This window comes from Phaenicophaeus curvirostris, chromosome 20 (genome assembly GCF_032191515.1).
Source record: "Phaenicophaeus curvirostris isolate KB17595 chromosome 20, BPBGC_Pcur_1.0, whole genome shotgun sequence".
Lineage (NCBI taxonomy): Eukaryota > Metazoa > Chordata > Aves > Cuculiformes > Cuculidae > Phaenicophaeus > Phaenicophaeus curvirostris.
This window is the reverse complement of record NC_091411.1, coordinates 9115868-9136065: the sequence shown is the minus strand read 5'-3', so window position 1 is coordinate 9136065 and position 20198 is coordinate 9115868. Positions and strand designations below refer to the sequence as shown.

The 20198-nt window shown below is 50.5% G+C and overlaps 1 protein-coding gene across 3 annotated transcripts; it reads left to right on the top strand.

Annotated features, from left to right (window-relative positions):
- Positions 1 to 3358: 3358 nt before the first annotated feature.
- Positions 3359 to 11363, top strand: MYMK (myomaker, myoblast fusion factor). Of its 3 annotated transcripts, none has more exons than XM_069873319.1 (6): positions 3359 to 3561; positions 6168 to 6282; positions 8689 to 8837; positions 9480 to 9596; positions 10829 to 10984; positions 11096 to 11363. In XM_069873319.1, exons 1-5 carry the CDS (start codon positions 3427 to 3429, stop codon positions 10973 to 10975), a joined length of 663 nt encoding a protein of 220 aa, XP_069729420.1. In that variant the 5' UTR covers positions 3359 to 3426; the 3' UTR covers positions 10976 to 10984; positions 11096 to 11363. The 3 variants fall into 3 exon arrangements, with proteins under 3 accessions (XP_069729420.1, XP_069729421.1, XP_069729418.1); XM_069873320.1 differs by having other exon boundaries at positions 11080 to 11363; XM_069873317.1 differs by having other exon boundaries at positions 10829 to 11363.
- Positions 11364 to 20198: the final 8835 nt, after the last annotated feature.

Below are 20198 nucleotides of genomic sequence, written 5' to 3'. Positions count from 1 at the left end.
TATTTTAACCAGGTGCTACAGCCGTCCCGTCTCCAGCTGGGCAGGGAAGGGCTCACGCCTACAGGCTACTCCATGCTTGCATCAAGCCCTTTCACACCATGTTAGTTGATCAACTTCTCAAGACAGAGCAGCAAGAAAACAAGGAATCTTTGCAAGCTGAATGGTGCTGTGCACATCAAACCACTCAGGGCTCCTCGAGGCTGCCTGTGCTGCTTCAGAGCCACAGCTCTTGCCCATTGTCCTGCTGAAAGCACACAACGTCCAGCTTTTCACTGTTTTCCCTGAGTCCAGAGTGCAGGAATCAGCGTTACAAAAAAAATCAAGCTCTGGAAATGATAACTAACACTTTTCACTGAGTTGGTGCAGCTGTCCATGTGTACCTGCTCACACCAGTGCTCCTACTGCAAGCCCATATAGAAGCTGCAACCTTGACTCTCCATTTCAGTGTCGCTACCACCGTTATTTCAAACCTGGCAGTGACTGAGGACACACAAAGGAGCGGCTTTCAATCCCACTGCAGTCTACGTGACACAGATGAAAGATCATCCTACGCTTATCTCAAGGAGAATAGACTCTCAATAAACCAGCAGAGATCCCTCCTCCTCTATTCCAGTACGTACCGCTCCAAACTACCACCCTCACATTAAAAATAGAACAAAACTATCCATGTCTCTCTCTTTCCCTGCAATGTCTGAGTTGAAAGGGTAGAAGTGCTTACAGAAAGCCCTGGTTAACGTTACCCTGGAAGGATCCAGGAGAGCATACCAGAACCTGGTTTTGGCATCTGGGAACCAGTTTTCAGCCATATATATCACTGTTCCTGCGTGCACTCCGGTCCACACAAAATTAGCCCAGTGGAATGTAGATTTAAAATTTGCTTTCCAGAAGCCCTTAAATGCAGGAGCTGAAATTTGCTCTTTCTACATTTCCTACCTGTTTAGGAGAGAAGGAACAAAGTCCTGGCCCTTTGTTACTTGGGTCCCTTCCCAGGAAGGTTTGCAAAGCCCACGTCTAGCGCTGTGGTTTGTTTGCAGCCTGAACAAAGACCTTTTAAGCAGCAGCTCCCGACAGGAGAGCCTGCCCCTTGCCTCCCACTTCACTTTGGGGTCTCTTTTGCAATAATAGCTGGAACACGTGTGCAAGCCAGGGTGGTTTTTTTCCCTCTATGCCTACAGCGCTGGCTGCAAACCAAACGCCAGCCCAGGGCGTGCAGCTGGGAGAGAAAAAAAAGAAAGAAACCAACAACCTGTGGAATGTTTTCTTGCTCCTGAGAGCTCCAACACTTCACTGCTCGGGGGAGCGCTGGCACTTGCTGCATCCAGCAGTCAACGGGGTTTCCTTTCCAATGGACTTCAGCTAGATTTTGGATAAAGGATGGGGGAGAGGGGGAATGCAGTTAACAACGGGTTGATCATACCTTTCAACTGATGCCACCATCCTTGCATGTCCCCACAAATGATGGCTTGTTGCGCAACTGCCCTGTCCTTGCAAATGGTCCCACGAGGGGGTGAGGGGCTCCTTTGCACCCAGACGTGGAAGTTTGCCCTCCTTAACAAATTCTGAGCTGTTTTTGCCTCTCTGACCCCAACCTCATGGCCAGAGAAGCAGGGCAGACACGGTTTACCTAGCTACGAGTCCAGAGTGGTTTGTGCAACCGGCTGACCCCAATCCCACTCGAAAAACTCCTGGAGACAAGCCCTGCCATCCAGCACACAGTGGCCCTGAGCACCTTCCTTGGTCCAAGCAGCTCATGCAAGAAAAACATGGAATAATGGATATGTCTGAGGCTATGGCACAGAAAAGGAACAGGGTACTTCAGGGCGTGCTGGTGCTTGGCTCCGCTTCCCACTCAGGGCTGGATGCCTGGGGAGAAACAGGGTATTTATGTGCTGGCTCAGAGGGATTAATTTTCATGGTTAATAGGGACACCAGATTTTTTCACTATTTATTGGTGGATATTCATTTTTGCAGGGATTTGCGGTAAGTTTACGGCTTATCCAGGCAGGAGGGTGGCTGGAGGCGTGGTGTGGGCAGTGTGGAGCCCCTGTGCTCTGCAGAGGGATGTTGCCTGCAGCCAGCCAGACGATGCGGATGGCTCATGCAAAATCAACTGAAAACAGGAGCCCTAGCCACCTCATCTCAGCTGTGTCCGGGGAAGGCTCTCAGCACAGCCCTCTCGGGTCAGTGCTTTAATGCTGTCGTGCCATTCTCCTTGCACACACAACTCCCCCTCTCCGAGCCCTTTCCAACTTGGCTGGAGTGGCTTAAAGAGCATTTTATTTCCCTGCATGGCCGCCTTTCCACCAGATCCCCTCCAAAGGCACAGGGGAGCCCGTCCGATCAGCCTCAGAAATAGTTGGTGGCTCATATCTCAGCTAGCAGCCTCCTCCCCAAATCCACAACCACAAAGGCTGTTGCTTAAGCGCAGCATTCCTGCGTCCAGGGAACAGCTGTACCAAAAAGATGCCGAGAATCCCTGCGAGGCTCCGAGGAAAAGATATTAACCCAGGAGGGGAGCAGCAGTGATATAATAAAAAGTCATAATAAAAGAGAGAAGCCACTGAGTGGATTAGCAGCCCAAACGCTGCTTGGCTTTCGATCTCCTTTCCTCCTGCTTTTCCGCACCGCATGGTGTTCTGCTCAAATTCCTCCACCTCAGAGATGCTCAGCTCCTGAATTTCAGACAGATCTTCTGGAGGTGTCCATGCTGCAAAGCCCGAGGGCCCGGCTGAGAAACTTAACTGCATTTAACTCCACTCAAACGCATGTGAGGGCACATAGGCATGTGTAGCAGGCAGTAGATCCTGCATCATGCAAGGTCCTGAGTGCCTGTGCTCCCCTAGAGAGGGGCCACCCCCTCCAAGTTTGCCCTCACAGAGGAATAAAAGGCACATTTGGAGCTTGGAGTGTATTTCTTAGATATAGCAAAAGTAGCAGGATACATCCTGCTGTTTTAAATCCCCCTGGTACCTGCCACGTACCAGTTCTTCCCTACTTTTTACCAGCACGGAGCAGTGGACAAGTTCTCCCCACCCTCCAGCAGCATCGACCCAGGCTTGGTGCAGAGTCGCGGTGTCCTCGTGGGGAGTGAGCAAACCCACAGTCCTCACCCACTGTGCACCCAGATCCAACACCCAGCACAAGGCGTGCAAGGACAACATTCCCCTTCTCTCCTTTAGAAACTCCCAGGGCAATATCAGGGCACAGAGCATCTGCTGCCGGGAGGTGCCAGCTGTATCAAGAATTCCAACACCGGAGAGAGACAGGAGCAAAGGGAGGCGGCTGTGGAGACAGCAGCTGTTCCTTATCCACAGCCAGGGCAGGGCATTTAAATTTTAAAGCACCCTCGCCACTGCTCTCTTCTCCATTGTCACCATCCACTTGCAGAGACCCCATCGCCTGGAGCCACCGGACCGCAAGGCACCCATGGGTTCGCTGGTGGCCAAGCTCCTTCTGCCCACCATCAGCACCTTGGTCTTCCTCCCCACCATCAGCATCGCAGCCAAGCGGCGCTTCCACATGGAAGCCATGGTTTACTTCTTCACCATGTTTTTTGTGGCGGTAAGATATCTCCATAACCCCTTCTGTGTGCTTCCTACCCCTGAATGCTCCCAGCATGAGGTCTCCACTGGGAAGGGCAGCTGAATCTCACCCAACAGCACTGAGCATGACCCCCAAAATATCCATTTTCAGTTATTTCCCACCGTGTGTGGTGGGTCTCTTCCAACCTGGTTATTATATGATTCTATGATTTTCAGTTTAGGATGTCCTAAGGGGTGCCCTTGCATAGATGTAATGGTGTTTTACGGCTGTGAGGTTGAGTGTCTGGGTGCAAAGCAACTTGATTGACTAGCAGCGTTTGGGAGACAATTTTTCTCTTTGTTTTACACATGGCAAGTGGCCGTGCTGAATTGAGAGTTTAAATTGTATTCAGAGTGTCTTGCTATGCTTTTGTCTTTTTAGCCAAAAGCACGTAGTCGAATTATTGATTTTGCAATTGCTGACTGGTGATGGGAGCAATGCTGGAGTCAGGGGGGTTTCTGCACTGGGAAAGCATGTTTTACATGGTGCTGAGCTATCAAGAAAAACAATTATTAACCCTCCACCCTGGCAGAGTGGTTTGAAAATGTGTATTTCACTGGGCTCAGAATAGCCCTGCCTTCCCTCGCATGGGAATAATGAGTGGAGAAAGTCAGTTGTCTGTACTCATACAAAAGAATTCATAGTCCTAGTCTTGGCAGTAATCTGCCCTACGTTTTGTATCGCTGCTAAATGCCTCCATACACACATGGGTTGAGTATCTAAAGCAGCATTTACACTGGGAAAAATCATCTATTTAACCTGATGATGACAATTTGCCAACGAATATGGAGGAAACAGCCCAGCAATCCAGTCAATATTGCATTTACCTCTCTTCCCTACCCATCTCAAGGCATCTCATGAGGATTGTCCCTCGTATGGAGCCAGATAAACCAAGGTAGGGAGTATATTAAGGACCTTCCTGGTGTGAAAAGCTCTTCCACAGCTGCAGAGCTCTGACCAGGCCAGTCTCTTCTTCCTAAGGATCCACCATTTGAATCTCTAATTCACAACGCTGGGGGTATAATTCTGCCAGTTCCACAAAACCCACAGGGTTAGTTAATAAACACATCCCAGCCGAGCACCCCAAGCTCCCCAGGGAAGATAGGCATCTACAATTTTGTTTTGCACCAGTTTTGCGTCTGGCCCACCTCCCTGAGAAGTCAATAGGAAAACTGGCACGTTTCAACGGGAGGTGCAACAGGTCCTCACCGAAGAGACTGAAGAGGCAAAATATCTGTGTGGAGAAGGGAAGGCAGCTGCCAGCGTGGTCGAGGGGGTAGGAAGGGCAGCAGCTGCTGCTGTTGCCTTTCTTGTAGCATCTCCTCCCTCAGGAGATCTCATCAGTGCGGTGAAAGCATATGTCCATCGCAGACAAGTGCTGCGACATCAGCCAGAAAGACACCCTTTGCCTTCCACCCTTTCTTCCCCCTGCCTCCAGACTCCTCGAACCCAAGCTCAAGCAGAGAAAAGAATTACAGCCGTGGTGCAATCTTTTCTAGAAGCTACACTGAGCCAAAGGACTTGCAGCAATTCCCATTATAAATAATATCAGCATCCCTGCTGGGCCATGACAGCGAGGATTGTTCCAAGGGCGTCCTGCCAAGCGGTGAAGGGACTTCTTCAGAAACAGCGAAGCACGCTGGTGCTACCACTAGAAAACTTGCAGAGCTGAGTGCTCAGAGGGAAGAGCGAGCGCCAGGCAAACACTGGGAGCGTTCCCCTGACTGCACTGGAAAATTTCTCTTGGCTTGGTTTGCATCTATGTTGCATGACAATGGGATTTTTTTGCAAATAACCTAATCAATGAGCTAATGGGCAGGAACCAGCGGCTTTTAAGGGAATGCGCTAATGAGTGAATTCCCCAGTATTCAGACTCTATTTAGCCTGGACAGTGACCTGGCACGTCTACACATTTCATCAGGACACCCATTTTGAATTGTTTTACAAGAATCTTTCGCAATTAGAACCATAACCTCAGTGTCCTCCTTCTGCTGGAGAGGACATCCCCGCGCCGCCTGGGGCTCGGCTCAAAGCAGCTTGGTCATCAGATTGCAAATTCTGGCACAGAGCAAGAAGCAAACTAAAGCTCAACCGCAAATAATTTGTACTCAGAGAGAAGAATGCTGATTCTCAGGATATTTGCAATTGGGAATGGTGACTTTATATCTCAGATATATTCATTACTGCACATCAATAACTCTGGGATGTATGAGACTGTCCTTTTCCTGGCTGGCCATCCTCTCAACAGCCGCCAAAAGTCTGTTTCAAACAAACTGATAAACCCAGAAGTGTTTTACTGTACCTTAGCAGTCTGTGGGTAGAGAAATAGATTTACATGAGATCTTAGGAAGAAATGTTTCCCTGTGAGGATGGGGAGGCACTAGCCCAGGTTGCCCAGAGAAGTGGTGGCTGCCCCATCCCTAGAGGTGTTCAAGGCCAGGCTGGATGGGGCTTGGAGCCCCTGATCCAGTGGAAAGCATCCCTGCCCATGGCAGGGGTTGGAACTGGGAGATCTTTAAGGCCCCGTCCAACCATTCCATAACTCTATGAACCAGCCTCATTAATGCTTTTTTTTTTTTTAATAGATTTTCCATGCATGCGATGGCCCTGGCTTATCAGTGCTGTGCTTCATGCGCTACGATATCCTGGAGTACTTCAGCATCTATGGAACAGCTCTGTCCATCTGGGTGTCCCTGATGGGTAAGCACTGGTGGTCTGTCGTGGTTCCTACGTAGCACCAGCGTCTGCAGGTCAGGTAGGACTTGTCAGCATCGCAGCCCCCAGAAATGTTGTTGACTTTGAGCTCCCATCAGCGAGACTTAGGTCTGAGCTGTCTTTTAGGGAAGTCAGCCTGTGCTCTGGTTTAATCCATTTCTATATCATTCATGCCTTGGAAAGTCATTGCACTCCGTGGGGTCCAGACACACATGAAAACTGTCCTGAGTGGTGGCTGAGGATGTTTTAGAGATAAACAGAGCTCTGGCGCCTGGTGTTTGTGTTAGTCGGGTGCTCCTCTGCCTTCCCCAGCTCTTCTGCATGTCCTTACAACAGCAGGATTATTTATTTCAGATTGGCAAGTAACACATGCAGCCCTGTGCTTTAGTTCAAGGCAGGACAGTACTGTGAGATGACTTAGTCTGAGTCCTCATGGAACAAAGAATCTCCCATTTCTCCTCCTGTTCCCCATCCCAAGCCCGTTGGTTTGATTTGTCCTGACTTGGGGGCATTAACAAATGCAGAATCTGCCACTTCCCTTGGTAGCACGTGAATTAAAGTGGTTTAGTCAAAACAAATATATCTTCCTAGTTTATCAAAAGCCTAGTCTGGGCTGACGGGAAATATTAGATCTCCTTAGAAAAAGCAGAAATATATTTCACTTCCTTTTTATGAAAAGTCCTGACCTCTGCTGTATTACTCAGTTTTCATTTTCCCACATTCCCTTCACTCTCTTTTTTTTCTCTCTTGGTTCCTCATTTGCTGCTGAATAAGGTACAATAGAAATGAAAATAAATTTGACAGTAGGAAAGAAGGAAGAAAACCTCAAACCTATTATTTTCCCACTTTGTCAACATCTTTTTTTGGAAAGACTTATTTCTGACCGGAGAAGAGAGTCGGGTGTGGGGAGGAGACAGTCCTTTCCAACAGCAAAGGCTTTGCTCAGCAGATTTGGATCATCTCTACCAGTCACACATCCAGTCCCTGCTCCAGCCAGGCAAGGTCCCCAGGTCTCTGGTGCTGAGCTGGGGTCACCATGCTGATGAACAGCCCCAAAGCTCTCACAAGACTTTCCCCTCTGCCCCTCACGGCTCCAGGGATGGTGCAAGACCTCTGACTCCTGGGATGGGGAACTCGAGGAGCCCTTTCCATTGGTCACAGCCCCATCCCTCCTCCCTTCACAGTAGCATCCTTTTCCAGGGGATGCAATGGGATAAATCCTCTGTGCAGGGGAAAAGGAAAGGGGAAAATATTAACTGTATAAATTGTTCTATTCCCCCAAGGCACGAATCCCAGTGTGGGCTCCCGCACTGTCCATGGCACCTCAGCGCTCTCCCTGCTTGGCTAGCAAAGGCAACGAGGCAAATGATCTCCAAGGGGTTTTTGCAGTAGATAGCAGCAGTGTCAGGGTAGGTCAGAGCCCATCCAGACACTTTGGCTCCTTGCAGCACAATTCAACTTGATTGCTTCATTACTGCATTCAAAAACCTTGCAAAAAATACAAATCCCGGACTCCGATGTTTAAAATATCGACCCAGAGGGAAAAACAGAGATTAAAATGCGGACGTTATCCCTTAGCCAAACTCCCTATAAAACCACGATCCAAGGACATGGAAGGTGTGGTGACTGAAGCCCAGGGAAGCCTCTCGCTGTGGCTTGTAAAGCCCGAGCGCACATGTGCGGACACAGACCCTCGGGCACGCTTCCCGGAATGCAAATCCGGGACAGCCATAACACAGCTGTGCGAGCTGGAAAAGCATGGAGCCCACTGGGATCCATAACTTTTATCAGTTATTACCCCATTCTGTGCTAAACAAAAGCCTCTAATCATTTACTCACGCTGGTGACTTCCAGCCTGCAAACCTCAGGCAGGTGCCCAGCCCTGGATCCAGACAGTGAGGTCCTACCCGAGCGGGGTGATGGGGAGTCTGGGAGAGCTGGGGATGCAGGATGGACCCAAGATAATGATGGGCTCATGGAGTTGAAGCAGCTTTCTAATTGTGTCCGACAAGGCAGGAAAGGGAAGTTCAAGAAGGAAATCTCCTTTAGCTTCTGCAGGCAACACTGAATATAACACCCCTAAAATCAGCTCTACTACTCAGATGCCTCAGGAGAGTTTGCTTCACCCCCATTTAGAATCATAGAATAACTAGGTTGGAAAGGACCCACTGGATCATCGAGTCCAACCATTCCCGTCAGTCACTAAACCACGTCCCTCAGCACCTCATTTACCTCAGTTTCCCCAGCTGTGAGGCACAAGAAGGTCAAACCAGACCTGGATGCAGTGCCAAGAGCCCCAGGGCAGACAGGACAGACCTGGGCAAGGCTATAGGGGAGCAGCCAAGGAAAGGGATGGATGAGCTGATGTTCCCTGTGCTTGGTGCTCCACAGCCCTGGCAGAGTTTGATGAGCCAAAGAGATCGACCTTCGTCATGTTCGGCGTGCTCACCATTGCCGTGAGGATCTACCACGACCGCTGGGGCTACGGCGTCTACTCGGGACCCATCGGGACAGCCGTCCTGGTGATAACTGTGAAATGGGTACGTAGGGAAGGGCACGGTGCCGGGGCTTTGCAGGATGCCTGTAGTGGGGAAGGGGCTGAGCCCTGCACGGAGGGGTCTGACCTGTGCCAGCACTTTCCTCCTTGAGGTCCAGCTCTTGCAGCAGAGGCTTTCATGGTAATTAAACAGCACTTCTCTTTGAACCCAGGCAGAAAGCAGGCAAGCAGCCCTTGTGATAAATGCCAGATTCAATTGGTCTGAGCAATCTACCATATCTCCTGTCCCTGCATTTCTAATCAGGAGGAACGTATTTATGGAGCTTTTACAGCTACTCAGAGGCAGAGGGGTCTGGTAAACTGCCCCGGAACCAGTGGAGGGTGTGCATAAAATGTGGTGATAAAGTGGGAAGGAATCTGCCTGGCAGCTCCTGGGACAGCTGGGCACCGTGCTGCAGCATGTGTGCCACATAGAGCAGACACTATTTTGGGGGAAGAATATTAAGAAAATAGCATCATGACCAGGAATGAAGCAGAAAGACCCATTGCAGCATGCAGGCAGAGGTGCTTTGCATGGTCTGTGGGCTTTGCATGGGTTTAGTTCAGCATTCATGGGATGTTTTGAAGTGGAACAGCCAGCTAAAACCAGGTAAATACCATTGGTGTGCTCTCTCTTTCCTTCCAGCTACAAAAGATGAAAGAGAAGAAAGGGCTGTATCCAGACAAGAGCGTCTACACTCAACAAATCGGTCCTGGTTTCTGCTTTGGGGCATTAGCACTGATGCTGAGGTTCTTCTTTGAGGTACCTGTTTGGGCATTCAAGCACTCTGACTTCACAAGGTGTAAAAGATGTTGCCAAGATAGAATCATAGAATCACCAGGTTGGAAAAGACCCACCAGATCATCGAGTCCAACCATTCCTATCAAACACTAAACCATGTCCCTCAGCACCTCGTCCACCCGTCCCTTAAACCCCTCCAGGGAAGGGGACTCAACCCCCTCCCTGGGCAGCCTCTGCCAGTGCCCAATGACCCTTTCTGTGAAAGAAAGGGAGACCTCCCCCTTCACACTGCTGTGCTGCATCTAGCCTTGGACAAAATCCACCTTAGATGTTGGTCTCCAGGGTTGGCCTGTCGTGCTCTGATGGCAGGGAGGAGGGTCCCTCTCTGCTTGTCCCCATTAACTGCAGTGTCGACAGGGACAGATGGGACAGCGTGTGACATGCAGGGTGGTGCTTGCTCTCTTTTTCCCCCATTAAGCGAGTCGCGAGGACCCAAACCACTCTTTCTTCATCCATAAATGGTGCTCAAAATGGTCTTGTGATACACAAGTGCGATTTTTTTGGAAACCGGGCATGGGTGACTTAAGGACACCTCGCCGAGCCACGGCAGGGACTGGATACAACCCAGGCATTGCCGGATCCAAAGCTGGCTCACGCCAAAGACAAGACTCTCAGTTGACTCCCAGAGGCACTTGATCTCATGTTTATAACCTTCTGCTCTCGCCGCCAGCCAGTCCATCCGTCCTGCGCGAAAGGGTCCATCTGTCCCGTGTGGGGAAGGCGATAACCCCCCGACACAGCTGCCGGTCCCGCCTGCGCTCAGCCCCGCTGTTACGGCTGCTCTGTGTATTGGGAGATGCTAGATACAACCTCGCAGTCATCCCCAAGGATTATTTTTCAAAGCATTTAGTAATTGCAAATTCTAGCAGAACATAAAAACGTCACTTAGCAGCAACTGCCTCCCCCCGCGCCCCAGCCTCGCCGCCGCGTCCTTTGCGGGGTAATGAAACACTTCATTCAAGAATTGGGAAATGTGCAAATTGGAATGTGTTAAATCCACTTTGTTTTTTCTTTTAAGGCTGGAAATCCTTTCTTCTCTGACAGCAAAAAGAGGCAGAAGGCTCAGAAATTTTTTTTATTCCTCCCCTTTTGGCTACTTGCAGAAACCTAATGTTTTGCACCTAAGGCAAAGCCCCCCAACACCGCGGCTCCTGTGGCCCTGCAGGTCTCACTAACGTTCTCTCTGCTTACAGGAGTGGGATTACACCTACGTTCACAGCTTCTACCACTGCGCCTTGGCCATGGCCTTCGTGCTGCTGCTGCCCAAGGAGAACAAGAAGGCTGGGAGCACGGGAACCCCTGCCAGGCTGGACTGCTCCACGCTTTGCTGCTGCGTCTGAGACACTTGGGTGAGCAGGGCCCTTGCTTTTCTGCTCCTGGGGTGATGGAGGGGTGCAGCCAAAACCAAAAGGCTTGCCTGCTGCATTTTCCTCTGGGATACCAGCATCTTTTCCCACCAGCTCAGTGCACGTCCCAGGCTTTTCTTCCTTGGAGTCTTCACCTTTCCACCATCAGCCCTTGCAGTTTGCTACATACCCGTGCTTCTCACTGGAGAAACACTTGTCTGGGCTGCAACCCTCAAGAAACCCTTGAACTCTCGGGCCGTGTCATCACCCGGGCTGTCACCTGCCCCAGCTCAGGAGGACCCAAGTCATCCCCTCCATGAGAGTTTGACCAGCTTGAGCACAAGGGGCTTCGTTTGTCATGCCTAATTAACAGAATCTGTATTTTTGTGAGATATTTACTATTTTATTTATGTATTTTCTTGATGTAAATAATACAGACTAACAAAGATTTTGCAAATGTCCAATGTCAGTGTTTCCTAAGCAGCACAAGAAACTTTCCAGCTCAGCTGTTTTCAGTTGAGGGCTGATACCAGACCCAAAGCAGAGCACCAGGCACAGCCACCCCTTCCCCTACCCACCCAACCACCCGAGCCTGGAGGGACCTGAAACATCAGACACTTCGTCCTTGCAGACCTGCCTGGGCAGCACCTGGAGCAGGTGCACTTGCAGGGAGCCTCAGTAGTATGGAAAGTACATGGAAAATTAGAGGCAGAGAAAAGAAGCTCCTGGAGGAAGGGGAGGGCAGTAAGCTTATAACATCTCCTCTAACAGACTATTTACTACAGCAGAAGTGTATGATTTATTTAGACTGTCTGGGAAAAACGCCAAGACTATATGTCATGGACAATTAGAGCAGTATTGATATACAGCGATGTCCACAGAAAGCCCACATTAAGCCCGGGTTCCTCTCGAAGAGAAATCCACCCCAGTCATTCATCAGAGCAACTTCCTGCAATGGGGCATCAACCAAAAGCAAATGAGTTTCCAACAAAAATAGAAATGCATTACGAACCCCCAGGCATCCAAGAGTCATTGGCAACCGGTGGCACAGCTGGTGCAGCTGGACGCAAAGGCAGCACTAGAAAAGAGTTTTCTGGGTTCACCAGCACCTAAACCAACACAGCACACCAGGTCTTTCTGAGCATCCAGCCCCAGGGATGTGTTTGCGAGATGCTCTGAGGGTTTGTTTGCAATGCTTTCCCCACTACTTACATGCTACTGGAGCACTTTGCTGCATGAGGAATGATCAGTATATCCCCAAAAACCAGTTCCAAGTGCTTCGACTCCCAATTCAGTACCGACTGCAAGAAACACCTTGATGCTATACGCAAGAGCTGGCTCTGAGGGTGCATAAGGCATCACCCACAAGGGTGTTGCACGGCCAGGCTCACGCTGGCTCCCACTGAGCCACCCTGAGCATGTCTCTGGGTTGTGTGTTACCCTACCTGCAAAAAAATACTCAGTGCTGATCCTCCCCAGGAGCCTTACCAGCAGCCTCTGTCCCTCTGAACACCCTTTGCCGCTTGCTGTGGCCACTGAGCAGATGCATCCAAGCTCCTCAACTAATTTTGTGACTGTTCATCCCCTCCTGGGCTGCAGTGACACGCATAACCCTGCACCAAGCCCTGTGAGGAGAGGCACCGAGAAATTGCAAAGCTGTAATGCGGCTGAATGGGAGAGAAAATGAGTCAGAAACCCCATGTGAACAAGGAGGGCACATTAACTAAGGTCCAGCTGAGTAAATGAAAGCCCCTGCTCCCACCTGCTATGCATCCAGGTGTTACGCAAAATAATCCAAAGTGTATCGCACACAATATAATCCCAGGAAAAGTCATTTTTTTTCCCCTCTCACTGTGGATCCCACAGGGCGCTGCTGCAACCATGCAAACCATCCATCCCTTCATAGCCAGTGTGGGACCAGCACCTGCCCTGGGGCTAAAACCCAGCTGGGCACATCCATGGGGTCCCTGCCATGGGATCAGCCCTGCAGCAGCAGAACCCAAGGTAGCGAAACCAGGCACCCTGACACCTGGGAAGAAGGTGCATGGGCTGAATTCACTGCAGCTGGGGCAGGATATCCCCTGCAATAGAAATGCAGGGAAATATTATAAACATTTACAGCAATGTAGACAAAACAGTCTCTTGTAACCTTTTAGCGCTGCCGAGAGCTTTCCCTGTAAGAGCTCTTGAGTCCCTGCCAGAAATTCTTGCTGTTTTCATAAGAGTAGGTGTTTTCGTCTAAGGTGCAGTCTGAGTGCTGTGACCTTTGTCATGTCTGCTACTGAAATTTCCTGCTTCTCTGTTATTCTCTTCTTTGGTAAGATGATATGAAACCCAAAACTTTTATTGCCCCTTTTAAAGCGTCTTTATAGCTCCCCGTCTACTTCATATACTGTCTTATTCTTGAATGCTGGGATATTACTTATGGGATCTGGGCTTGATGCTGCAAAAGGCATTTGGGTTTCACAAAGCCCAAACCACCCGGGCTCTTTTTTTTTAAGATCAGTCAGAGGGAAGGAAGAAAAAAAAAAAAAGAAGGAAGAAAGGAATGAGAGAGAAGAGACTGGCTTTCTGCTGCAGAGGCATCGGCATCTGCTACCAGAGAGCAGCAACAAGGGTGAGCAGGAGCCTCCCTCCTGCTGCCTGAGGTCTCCCCAGGCAAAAAAAATCCCATTGGCTTTGTGTCTGGGTCACAGCGTGGGGTGCCCGCTGGCCCCGTGGGGTTGGCATCACACAAGCTCTCTTCCCACACCTCCATCCCCTGCCAGCTCTGCCCCAGAGTCAGCAGCTCAGATGTGGTCAGACCCTGCAGATGGTGTGGAATCCAGAGTGGAACAGCTGGGGCACATCTGGCTCAGAGGTGGCACCAGGGAGGCCAGTCCCGCTCGAGGGGCTCCCTCGCAACCCCCTTTCCCTGCTCAGTTTTGGGACAGAGCGTCACGACCACATGAAGGATGCACATCCCCGCGTGAGGGGCTTTGCAAAGCCACACCAGTGGGGCGCCGGTGCCGAGGCTTCATGTTCCCGTCTCACCCCTTTGGGTTGCGGGGCATCGCCTCCAAGGCATGCAGAGATTGGGGCGGCAGGGATTTCCTCGGGACTTGGCTTACTTGTGCATCCCCGCTGCGGGAGGAGTGGGGACCTGGCAGAGAGACCCCAGGCTGCAGCAGGCACAGGGGCGAGTGGCAGCGATGGGGCTTCAGGGCAGCCTGGCTGAACCGTCCCTTCCAGGTGACACATGTTCCCCCACGCACACCTACAGCAGGGCCAGGACAAGAGGGGGATTAGAACCTTCTCCTGCTCGAGGGGAGGCTTCCAGAGATGTCTAGTCAGGCTCGGTGCCAGCTAATCTTCCAGGCAAACTTTATCCAGATCCTTTTGGCTGCAGAAAGCGAAAAACTAGCCAGGCTAAAATATAAAAGCCTGGTTTTGCTGCCAGCTGTATGGGGCACTCCAGAAACTGCCTTATCGCCACATGATTTTGAAAGACCGCTTCAGGGTTGGGTTTTTTCCATGCACTGTTCTCCCCTCCTCACCCTCGCATGATGATCGAGTGCTGAGCCAGCATGGCCAGCCCTGCCAGGTTAACTCACAGATCGTGGGGCCAAGGTTTTCCTTCTAACTATTTTAATGCCCTTTTATGCTGCAGAGATGCTATCCCACTTCAGAAAGTGCTGTTGCTCCAGCCCGAGGCATAGGTAGCTCATTGGGAGCAGTGATCACAGAATCACCAGGTTGGAAAAGACCCAGCGGATCATCGAGTCCAACCATTCCTATCAAATACTAAACCATGTCCCTCAGCGCCTTGTCCACCTGCCCCTTAAACCCCTCCAGGGAAGGTGACTCAACCACCTCCTTGGGCAGCCTGTTCCAGTGCCCAGTGACCCTTTCCATGAATGGATGTGATGGACAACCCAAGGAGATTCATCCACTGGGACTACCACTGAAGTCCTGCCTCCTTCTAGGGAGCACCAAAGAAACCCGATTCCCCTGGAAATTTAAAAGTTGTGTGCAGGTAGAGGCAGGAGCCCCGTGGGGAGTCCCAGGGACTCCTCCATCACCCACCAGTTCTGATATGTAGATGTTTGTGTCCTGTAACAGGGATACACCAGGCCTACAGGGGCAAAGGGGAGTCACCACCAATGTCCTAGAAAGACCCAGGGCCCTGGGACATTGTACAGATGAGAAACCAGCCCCATACGACAACCTGGGAAAAAGGGGAGATGGAACAACTGAAGCACCTACCCAGGACCACTTAGCAACCTCTCAGCTTTTCTCTGACTACCCCAGCCCCAATCCGTATCTAGTTTGGGTGCTCAAAGAAGGTCTCCTGCACTTCAGGGGTGTTGGGATCACCCAGGAAGAGCAGAGTGGGAGTTGCTGTGGCTGCGCTGCTCTGCAGAATAAACATCTTCCTGCAGCAGTGCATGAGTTGAAGTAGATGCAGCCACAGGAGTCAATGAAGTGGTATCTCCTGCATGGGTGCAAAGCACCCTAACCCAGCACCAACAAAAGGAAAAAAGCAACAATGCATCAGAGTTTTGTTTAAAACAACACTATACAAGGATGATTAGAGGGCTGGAGCATCTCCCATACAAGGACAGGCTGAGAGAGTTGGGGTTGTTCAACCTGGAGAAGAGAAAACTCTGAGGAGACCTTCTAGTGACCTTCCAGTACCTGAAGGGGCTACAAGAAAGCCTTTTTACAAAGGCTTGTAGTGATAGGATTGGGGGCGATGGGTATAAACTAGAGAGAGGCAGATTTACAATGAGGGCGGCAAGGCCCTGGAACAAGTTACCCAGGGGAGCTGTGGCTGCCCCATCCCTGGAGGGGTTCAAGACCAGGTTGGATGGGGCTTGTGCAGCCTGATCCAGCGGAAGGTGTCCCTGCCCATGGCAGGAGGGTTGGAACTAAATGACCTTTAAGGCCCCTTCCAACCCAAATTATTTTATGATCCTATACATGCCGGCAGATTTCTCTTCTCCTCTTTTGTCTCAGTCTTTCAGCAAGATTTCCAACTGAACTTTCCAGCCCAGCTGGCGTGGGGAGGGCAGCCCCATCCCAGCACCACTTGGCAGCAGTGGGGTATTTTCGGGGCACGGAGGAGCTTGGCTGCGATGCAGCAGACAGGCTGAGCCGCTTGGCTCCCAGCGGGACTGGGCAGGGAGCCCCTCATCCACTTGCAGGTGTCCGCTCCCCCCCGGCAGCACTGGAGACGGACACAGATGGTGGACTTGACCCAAGTGGCCAAACCCCAGCGCCGAGTCCCTGACCTGGGGAAGGGCAGATGCAAAGCAGCCCGGCTCGCTCAGCTCTTACGGGGATGCTTTCACAGCTGCAAAAACCCACTCCGGGTCCAGGTTCGGTGTCTCCAGCCTCCCCGCTCCTCCGGTGAAGCGGTCCCAGGGAGCGTCGGTCCAAGGTTTTCGGTTTAGGCCAATCTCCCAGAAATTCTGTCATCATGCAGTGCATCACGCACACTCCCGGATCCGCATTACACAGAGGATGGCCCCGGTCCAACGCCTCTTAAAGGCAGTGGAAAAACCCTCCCTCACTACGATGGGAGCTGGCTCGGGCTGTACACGATCTGACAGATACCACGGAGTGAGAGAAGTTGTTTTAATCTGGGAATATCTTGTGGCCCCAAAGCTTCTTCTGGAGACGGACAGGGCAGCGTGTCTGCAGAGCGGGTGCTGCTAAGAAAAGCTCCTAACCTCGCCACAGCCTCTCAATGAGCAGTTAACGAACCTTCGTTATCTGATCCACGTGCTTCGAATGCAAGAGAACCGCTCGCGTTTCCAACTGCACACATCATCTGATGCTCATAAAACGAGCTGATGTGTCTGGAAGCTCCAGATCCAAAGAAACATTATTTCAATGGGGGGAAAAAAGTCAATAAAGTTTTAAAAAGCACCGGCGTGGACAGACGGGGATGGTGGCTGCTCTCCCTGCTTACCTGTGGTTTTCCAGCAAAGGATATGTTCACTGATAAAACTCACAATCTCCTTATAAAGGCAGGACCCGTTTTGCCTGTAAAAGGGATGGCTGGGGGGAAGTTTTACACGCGTCTCTCCTCTCTTTCTATGTCTTTATTTGCATTTTTGTTTTCACAGTAGTTGAGCTAATCTGAATGGAGCAGGAGCGAGGATCCAGGTTATAACCAAAGTATCGGGTAGCACCTTCACATCTGGAAGGGATTTTAACACAAGTTCTCCCAGACTGTTACAGACAGTTTAAAAGCAAAATCTGATAAATAGCAAATGTTTAACAAGTCAATAGGAAGCTGCATTTGTGAGAACATGTGGCTGTAACTGGTCTAGCACCGCCGCATTGCCAAGGCCCTTCGAACGCATACACACACATACCTGCAGCACACGTTGAGGGTTTGTTGTGGCTCTGCCTGGACCTGGTCTCCGTTACAGAGGGAAGAATTAAAGACAGATGTGTCTCTGTATGCCCAGACACATCCAACAGCCCTCCTCAAGGTCTGAGGAGATCCTGAGCATCCTTGCTTTGGTGGCAAAGGGTTTGCTTCTCCTTCCCTGCTTAAACCTGCTTGATCCTCTCACTAACTGTGTGAAGGGTCAGAAACATGCAAGTTCTCACTTCAGTTTTGCACAGATTGGTGTTCATCAGAGCCCCAACCCAAAAAGCCAGAGGCATCTGCACCTTTGAAAATCCTTTGCCATCCCTCGAGAGCCACAGCCTCCTCAGGGCAGAGGCTGCTGGCCACCCGGGCAATGCCCTCCCAAGGAAAAGCACAGCTGCAAGCAAAACTTCCTGACATAAAAGCTTTTACAGTGTTGCAACCCTGCGTGGTTTGGGGAGACTTCATACCAATAAACAAATGACTACCCAAAATGTGGAAAGAGGCATTAAAATAGAGAGCATTATGCAAGGAGGGGGAGACAGGGGGAGACGGAGGAATAAAAAGTGACCAGGAAAACCACCAAAAACCCTCTGGGATGCCTGCCTATATTTAAAGATAATGTGTCCAGCTGTCTTGCCAAGTCCCACTCATTTGGAGCTGGGCTTATGTTTTGGATTAATTTTAAGGCAGTTCCTAAAGCATCTCGCTCGCGCAAGGAAGAATTTTTGCCTCCTTGGCCAAAATGACCTTTTAAAAAATCTCACTCACTATTTTTCAGCCTCTCACTCATTTAAAATTGTCATCGCCCAGCAGCTCCGGGACACTTGGTGCAGACGATTCTTTTTCTGGTGCTCACCAGCCCCACAGCGTTGTAGAGTAGGGCTGGGTGTGAGGACGTGGGACCAGGAGGGAGGCATTTCCCTGCAAGTCAGTACCCTTCCACTCTCCTGTAAGCATGAGCTGACCATCAGAATGTCAGGTTATCTTTTTCCTTAACTGAAATACTGCGTGGATGTATGCATGCGCACTCCAGATTGATGCTTTTGTTTAAGGATGGGAAACATGAATTGCAAATATTGCCCCCGACTGACTTCTCCATTGCCTACGGGTTTTCTGGTCAGCTCTTTGCTCCAGAAGGAGCCACTTCAAGACTTGCCCGGTTTCTCTGTCTGCATGGCATGGGTGCATTCAAGAGGTGTCAACCCCAGCTGCCAGCCACAACAGGGGAAAGCTTTTGAGAAGAAACACAAGAGCAGACTTTCCCAGAAACACCACCCAGCCCACCTTTTCAGCCAGGCATTCGCAGCATCCTAATCACCCTGGAATCCAAAGCACGTCCATGGCAGGGCTGTCAGATGCTTCCCATTTAGCTGAAACCTTTGCAAAATGCTCAGCCACTGACTCAGTCCAGGGCAGGATTGCATCCACCACCCTGGCAGGGCATTTGGTAAAAATAAAAAAAAAAAGGGATTTTTTGAAGCCAAGCATCCCTTGGTACTTTGCACCTCTCCTAGCTCACCCTTGCTACCAGCAAGTGAGCAGGGTATAGAATATGGAAGTTGATATTTGTTGCCAATGATCCTAGATGACACTGGGTTTTTAATTTGAGCAATGGAGGAGAAAAGCACCGAGAGGGACCAGGAAGGGGCAGTGACATGTGGGACTGCAGAACATGTAGAGCCCCTCAGCCTTGGCACCAGAACTATGGAGAGTCTAAGGACTGTGAGCAGTCGGGACCCACTCAGGATGCAAAAGTCTTTTGGGAGTGCAACAGGTAGGGCCAAATAGCTTCTTTCCCCTCACACCTCATGCCCTAAAGATCCAGCGGCAATACAAAGCCACAGCAGTGATCAGAAATCAACCCTTTGGCTGGAAAAAAAAAAAATCACTAAATTTTGCTGCTCTCCAGGTTTATAAGTGCCAGACGCGGCACACAGACATCCTTCCTGCAGCAGCTTTGGTACATTAGCATCCAGCCCCAGGGGAACCAAGACACGCAGAGGCAGCCACGTAAATGAGACAGACATTTGGTGTTTCAGTTAGGCAGATTTCCTTCAACCAGCAAGAAAAGTTGAGCTTGGGTTTGGCTGGATTTGGGACACGAAGTTTTTGGGCAGCTCCATGGTTTTATTTAAACCAGTTCGACCAGCCACCACATAACCTCATCCCATGAGGGGAACGCAGAAACCCAAGGTGCCTCTTGTGCAATAGATGCTGCTGTCTACCCAAGCAGGTCTGGGATAGTGCTCAGAGTTTTGCTCCATCTCTGTCCGGGCTAAAGGAAAGACCACACGCAAAACAGTTTCAGGATGCCAGCAGCTGTGCACAAAGCATTTGGTTTACATTAATTATGTCTGGACAAAAAAAAAAAGAAAAGGGGAGGGGGAGATGGGTGTAAAGCAAAGGAGAGCAAGCAAGCTGAGAAGACAGGAGGGATGGAGGGAGGCTTCTGCATTGTCCGGATAAGATCTGATCAGATCCCAAATGCAGATTGCAGCCCATGTGTCTTAACACCTCCTGCCCTGAATGGCTTCTGCCGCGCAGAGTAGCACGATCCTGTCCTGCATGGAAAACACCTTGGTGAATGCAAGGCACAAATGCAGCTTGTGAAGCTCCTGAAGATCCCAATGGGACCCTTTCCTCCAAGCTTTGCTCCCCATTCTGCTTCACTCTTTTTCTTTCCCTAGCAGAAATAGTCTCAAGAAGCACTAGCGAAGCAAACGCTCACGCTGGCAGGGGAAGAGATGCTGGCTGCTGCCGGGAAGGGAAGCAGTAAACGAGAGGAGAGAGTAAATAAAATGGGAAGGAAGTAGACACTAAGTGGAGACATTAAAACCAGAAAAATCC